Source organism: Silene latifolia, chromosome X, assembly GCF_048544455.1.
Source record: "Silene latifolia isolate original U9 population chromosome X, ASM4854445v1, whole genome shotgun sequence".
Taxonomy (NCBI): domain Eukaryota; kingdom Viridiplantae; phylum Streptophyta; class Magnoliopsida; order Caryophyllales; family Caryophyllaceae; genus Silene; species Silene latifolia.
In genome coordinates this window covers 48,661,656-48,668,467 of record NC_133537.1, presented here as the reverse complement: position 1 = coordinate 48,668,467, position 6,812 = coordinate 48,661,656, and the positions used below count along the sequence as shown (strand labels likewise).

Here is a 6,812-nt window from a genome sequence, read left to right as displayed (position 1 = left end):
CGGTTATTTAGGAAAATAATTAAACTATGATACTGCCTTGCACACAAGAGACAAAAGCAATTTAATCCTTACCAAGGAATCATTGTAATACCCAGACTATAACCAACCCACTCCCAAAACAGCTGATTTTCAACCGGCCAACCATTAACCTCCCAAGAATAATAGGTAATAGAAGACGAGCATAAACATTATTAAAAATAACACTCTATTTAACCTAGAACAATGATGACCCAAATCAAATCATAGTTAGAATAGACGGAAAAAAAAGGTGAAAAGGAGCCCCGTACATTAGCCAAGTTCAAGTGTTGCATTAAAAACCACCAGAAATCTCAAGAAAATGGGATTCCCGAGTATTGACCCAAAATGGCCATTACCAGATAAGAGCAAAAGAGGTGGCATAAGCAAGTCCGAAATACATTGACTCTGACCTTTTAAACTTGCAAGTCCTACATCACAAGAGACGCTTCCCGACATTGCACACCCAGCTAGTATAGTTCACTGACCCGAACAGTTTAGGTAAGTCACCAATAAAAAACAACAATAAAGAACATGCCATAAATTAAACAATTCGGAAAAAAATAACAAGGACGACTTAGTAATTTGCTGTTGATTAATAAGAGAGCATACTCACGAGTATTGGCCTTGAACCACCTAAGCAGCAAGCTATAAACCACCTCAGACCTGTAAAAAACAACGAACTCGGCAAATTAGGGAACTAAATCAACTACGAGAGCGCCCCTAAGACAACACCCAAAACAACTAATTCCCAACCAAGGATTTATTACAATCCCCAAATAATAAAGAATTCACACTCTAGAAATCTTATTTCCACACAAAGAATCATTATCTTCCAACAATAATTATAATAGATAACAGAAGACATGCATCAAAAGCAGTAACAGTAACACTTTTATTCGCCTGGAAAAATTACGGCCTGTTTTAGTAAAACAAACTTAGTACCGGGGGGGGGGGTCAAAATAAGGCAAAAAGGAACGAAGAAAATAAGGCGTAAGCAATTACTGCATTTTAAAACATCGCAAAACTCAAGAAAAATAAGATTTTGAGGCATGACCGAAACGGTGGTATTTATTAGCATTAATCAGAGGCAGAGACTATGTACAATTGATTCAGGCAAATGGCATCAAACGCAAAGGGTGCCAAACGAAATAAGTAGTGGAGAAAGAATGAAAGTAAAGAGCAAAGTGCAGGTTGAATAATTAAGAGAAGACTAATTGTCCTCGGTTGTCTAGGGTTCCTTCTAGGGTTCCGTCGAAATCCTCTTTGATTCTCTCCTCTTTGCTCGGGGCTCCTCTTACGATTTCGATCGTAAGATTAGTCTTCTTTTGTTTTCCTTTGTTGTCTTTTGTTTTCTTTATGCAGGGTCAGAGAAGCAGTGGATCGAGGGGCCACGATCGGTATGGGAAAAGGCCTATGGGTTCGACTGAAATTGAAGAAGGTACGTTTGTGTGGGAGGAAGGTGAAGATGAGGGAGAGACTAAGAAACATGCTATTCTGGTAGGAAAGGTGTGGGCTTCGAGAGCGATAAACGTGAAAGCAGCCATTGATACGATGATAAAGCTCTGGAACCCTACGAAACCGGTGATGGGGAATATTGTCGACCCTAAGGAGAAAACGTTTATATTCAAATTCGAAGCAGAACGAGACAAAGCCAGGGTGCTCGAAGGCCAACCGTGGCACTTCGATAAATTCGTTTGGTGTTTCAACGAACCAAATCCATCGGGTAAGCTTTCGGATGTACCTCTTGTTCACTTTCCAATTTGGGCTAGGGTTTACGATCTCCCTATTTCTGGAAGATCGTCTCAAACAAATGCGAGACGTATTGGTGATATGCTGGGTTCTTTTGTGGCGGCTGAGTATGGACCAAATGTGGAACTAGACCGAGCCATTAGGATCCGTGTCCTTCATGATGTTAGAGAGCCATTAAAAGCAGGAGTGCCCATATCGATGAAAGCTGGGAGGGTTGTGACTTTCGATGTCAAATACGAACGACTGCCCCTTTTCTGTTACGGCTGTGGGGTTATTGGCCATGGAGAAAAGGATTGTGAGCATGGCCCGTATGAGGAAGAGGAGCTCGAGTATGGTGAATGGCTGCGTGCTTCGCCATGGAAAGTTACCAAGACCGTGAGTGAAGGGACGGGGAAAGCTGCAAAGGATTTACGTGGTTGCTTTGATAGGGTGAGTAGAGAGGAAGCGAAGGCTGATATTGATTCTATGATTGAGAAACTACAGTCTATAGCTCTTGATCTTCGCCATAAAAAATGTGGCGGTGTGCAACAGATGGAGGTTGGGGAAAAGACTGGGATGGGGGAAAGGGTGGAGAAGAATACTGAGGGGTCTGGGAAGGAGGGGGAAGGAGGTGGGGGAGCAGGGAATGGGGTGATAAGGGAGGTGTCTAATAGTTTAGTCGCGGACTCTACTATTAATGTGGAGCTGAGCATGGGGATGAGCAGTCCGGTGTTAGGGGGTGAGGAGATTGATATGGGGAGGGGAGTGATGAGTAGTGGTAAGGGAGGAAGCTGGACTAGAATTCCGAGAGAAAAGAATGTGGGGGTGCAAAAGAAGAAACCAACAGGGGGAGGAGATGGAGGAAAGAGGAGCCGTGAGGAGGAACCTAACTGGACGGAGGAGAGTGGAGGAGGGAAGCGTGCGCGATCTTTTATTGACGGGGGCGTCACAATACCTGAGGCGGAGGTTGAGGGCACTCAACCCCGCCGGGCCCAATGAATACCCTAAGCTTAAACTGTCGGGGATTGGGCAACCCCGACACGGTCCGTGCCCTCCGTGATCTGCTGCGGAGGGAAGCCCCGGCCTTAGTGTTCTTATGCGAAACTAAACTTAGCGGCCGTGAAATGAGAAGGGTGAGGGAACAGCTGGATGGGTATAATGGGATGGAAGTTGATAGTGTTGGGAGATCCGGGGGCCTTGCGTTCCTTTGGAGAAGAGAGGTTGCCTGCTCTTTTATTTCCGCTTCGGTTCATTACATGGATTTCAAAATTTCATCACAAGCTGGAGTATGGAGGGTAACGGGTTTCTATGGGTGGCCGGGAGTATCTGAGCGTCACTTGTCGTGGGAGTTGTTACGGGTTCTTGCTAGACAGACTGACTTACCTTGGGTCTGTTTGGGTGACTATAATGAGATCCTCTTTGCTACAGAAATGAAGGGGGGCAGCCGGCCTCAATGGCAGATGAATAATTTCCGAGCAGCTGTGGATGATTGTGGGTTGAGGGACGTGCCATGGGAGGGATATAACTTCTCTTTTGATAATGGACAAGCGGGAGAGGCAAACCGACAAAGTATGATTGATAGAGCCATGTGTACTGGGGAGTGGTTAGAAATGTTTCCGTATGCTAAACTGTTTTACTTGGAACGAGAATGGTCTGATCATGCTCCGATAAAGCTTGTTCTCAATGCTAGAGAGAAAATTGGTGGGGAGAAGCGGATGTTTCGGTTCGAACAAATGTGGGTCGGGGAAGAGGGATGTGAAGCTGCTGTTGAGAGAGGGGTTGAACGCGGATGGGGGAGCTTGGTGACAATATTGAGCTCATGTGCTAGTGAGTTACAGGAATGGAAGAAGACCAATATTCATAAGATTAAACGGTTGATAGGGCAAAAACGAAAACAAATTGCTAAATTAAATCAGGGAGTCCGTGGTCATGAGCAGGTGGCGAGAAGAAGGAAATTGGTCGCGGAAGTAGCTGATTTGGCGAGGCAAGAAGAGGTCTATTGGCGACAGCGTTCAAGGGCCCTTTGGCTAAAGGACGGGGACCGAAATACTAAATTCTTTCATACCTGTGCATCTGAACGAAAAAGGAAGAACCATATTGGGAGCCTCATTGATGATTCCGGGGTGGAGAGGAAGGGCGATGAGGAAGTAGCTCGCGTGGCCGTCAAGTATTTCCAGGAGCTCTTCACTACTTCCAACCCGGTGGAAGGGGAGTTGTGTTTACAGGGGCTCGAAAATAGGGTCACTGCCGAGATGAACTTGGGTTTGGAACGAGATTATAGCGAGGAGGAAATTGTGGAGGCTTTAAATCAAATGAACCCTTTGAAAGCTCCCGGCCCTGATGGGATGAACGGATTATTCTACCAAACTTATTGGAGTACAATTGGCCCTGAAGTGGTAAGAACGGTTCTGTCTATCTTGCGAGGGGAGCAGTCGGCTAAGGATCTAAATAAGACCAATATTGTCTTGATTCCCAAAAAGAAAGCCCCGGACAAAATTCGTGATTTTCGCCCGATTAGTTTATGTAATGTGGCCTATAAACTAGTGTCCAAGGTGCTGGCTAATAGAATTAAAATTTTCTTGGATAAAATTGTTTCGGAGAATCAAAGTGCTTTCACACCGGGGCGGATTATTTCGGATAATGTTCTCACTGCTTTTGAGGCTTTTCATTATATGAAGAATTCACGGGCTGCGGAGGGATTTATGGCTATTAAACTTGATATGGCCAAAGCCTATGATCGTGTTGAGTGGTGTTTTATGGAGACGGTTCTGCGGACAATGGGGTTTAACCGAGAATGGGTGAGGAGGGTTATGGACTGCATTTCCACGGTGTCGTTTTCTATCCTTGTTAACGGTGCCCCGTCACAGGAGTTTCGACCGACAAGAGGGTTAAGGCAGGGGGATCCTTTGTCCCCTACCTTTTATCCTATGTCTTTGAGGCTTTGTCGAAAGCAAAGATAAGGCGAGCAATTGAAGTGGGCTCTCTTCATGGCATCCGGGTAACACCGTCTGCACCAACTATTTCGCATTTGTTGTTCGCTGATGATAGTATTGTATTTATTAAAGCGAACTCACGGGAAGGGGACGTGTTTCAAGCCATAATGCGATCATATGAACGAGCTTCGGGGCAACTGGTAAACCTTGACAAAACGACTATCTCCTTTAGTCGTGGGGTAAGTAGATTGCGACGGGATGCTATTGTGAGTCAGCTGGCAATTGTGGAAGTGGAGGAGCAGGAGAGGTATCTTGGATTACCGACGGTTGTGGGTAGGTCGAAAAGGGCTCTTACTACTATCATACGTGACAAATTGACGAAGAGGATCCAGGGTTGGCGCGGTAAATTGTTGTCTAGAGCAGGGAAGGAAGTTCTTATAAAGGCGGTAGCCAATTCGCTTCCTACCTACGTGATGAGTGTCTTTAAAATTCCAGCGAGCTTCTGTGACGATCTTCGGTCAGTGGTCTCTAGATTTTGGTGGGGGAAGAGCGATGGTAACCGAGGCATTCCATGGGTGGCTTGGAGGAGGATGTGCCAATCGAAGAGTAGAGGGGGATTGGGCTTTCGCGATTTCCGCCTTTTTAATCTAGCATTACTTGGAAAGCAAGTGTGGAGGCTCATAACGAACCCAGACAGTTTGTGGGCAAGGGTGTTGAAGGCTAAATACTTTCCGGTGGGGGATGTGATGACGGCTGAATTGGGTAATAACCCGAGTTACACTTGGAGGGGTATTTACGAGGCTAGAGGGGTGATGATGCGGGGCTTGAGAAGGAGAATTGGAGATGGAGTTACAACCTCGGTTTGGAAGGATGCGTGGGTGGCTGGCAACAACTCAGGCCGTGTTATCTCCCCGTGTCCTCCCGGATGCGAAACCATGAAAGTAGCTGAGCTAATGCATACTGAAGGTGGGGGATGGGACACTGCGAAATTAGAGACCTTATTTCTCCCTTTCGAATGCGAGAGGATTATGGGGATGCGTATTAGTCGAGAAAGACCGTGTGACGTGTGGGCTTGGAACGAGGAAAAAGACGGGTTATACACAGTTAAATCCGCCTATAGACGGTTGGCAGGGGAGGAGCTTGAGGGAGGGGAGACTTCGAATTGGGATCAGGAGAAGTGGCTTTGGAACAGGCTTTGGAAAACTCCGGTGTGGCCCCGAGTGAAGCTCTTTTTCTGGCAGCTGTGCAAAGAGGCTCTAGCGACAAGGACGAACATTGTTTCCCGAGTGGGAGGTGAGTATCCTTTTTGTTCTTTCTGTAACTCCTTTTCTGAGTCTAGTCTTCATTTGTTCCGGGATTGTCACTTTGCTCAACGTGTGTGGGAGGGGCTGGGTTTGACCGTGGATGAGGAGGATGGAGGAGGGAGCATAAGAGATTGGGTTGAAAGTCGTTGGAGAGTGCTTGGGGTGGTGGAACAAAGTCGCTTCATGCTAGGGTGCTGGGCTCTTTGGGAGCATCGAAATAAAATTGTGTTCGATGATATGGTCGCTGACCATTTAGTGGTGGTTAAGAGAGCGAGGGATGTTGGGGACGAGATTGAGGGGGGATGTTGGATGACGAGAACGGGTAAGGATGGAGGATTCGGTCAGGTTGTGAGGCAAACAGGGGGAGGGTGGCAGAAGGCAAGTGAGGGGTTTGTTAAGGTTAACGTCGACGCGGGAGTTAAAGAGGGGGATGGTGTGGGAGTCGGGTGTGTCTGTCGTGATGACCAAGGGAAGGTGCTTTGGGCGATGTCAAGAGGCTGGAAGGAAGTATGGGAACCGCATGTGGCCGAAGCTGTTGCAGTTATTGAAGGTCTCGAGATGGCGCTACAAAAAGGACACTCGAAAGTTATTGTTGAAAGTGATTGTCTTGAAGTCATAGAAGCACTAAAGAAGAAGAAGGAAGGCCGTTCCGAGTTTTATTTAATCCTAAGTGATATTTTAAGTTTAGCTTGTTCTTTTAATTCTGTTTTTTGGTCGTATACTAATCGCGTAAACAATTCTGTTGCGCACTCTTTAGCTCATTTAATTCCTAGGGTGTTTGGTCGATCGGAGTGGGCGGATGTGTTGCCTCCGATGGTGAACGTTGCTG

At 46.4% G+C, this 6,812-nt stretch overlaps 1 protein-coding gene across 1 annotated transcript; it reads left to right on the top strand.

Moving 5' to 3' along the window:
- The first annotated feature begins 1,067 nt into the window (after window positions 1–1,067).
- Window positions 1,068–4,706, top strand: LOC141617329 (uncharacterized). The gene is made up of 3 exons (XM_074434513.1): window positions 1,068–1,208; window positions 1,381–2,712; window positions 2,892–4,706. The coding sequence occupies exons 1-3, from the start codon at window positions 1,068–1,070 to the stop codon at window positions 4,704–4,706; spliced, it is 3,288 nt and encodes a 1,095-aa protein (XP_074290614.1).
- Window positions 4,707–6,812: the final 2,106 nt, after the last annotated feature.

Bases quoted from the DNA above. Each gene is read 5' to 3' on its own strand.
- LOC141617329 (XM_074434513.1), top strand. From the start codon at position 1,068: ATGACCGAAACGGTGGTATTTATTAGCATTAATCAGAGGCAGAGACTA. The intron at 1,209-1,380 runs GTTGAATAATTA...TTCTTTATGCAG, and splicing joins AAGTAAAGAGCAAAGTGCAG to GGTCAGAGAAGCAGTGGATC. The intron at 2,713-2,891 runs GTTGAGGGCACT...GTGAGGGAACAG, and splicing joins TCACAATACCTGAGGCGGAG to CTGGATGGGTATAATGGGAT.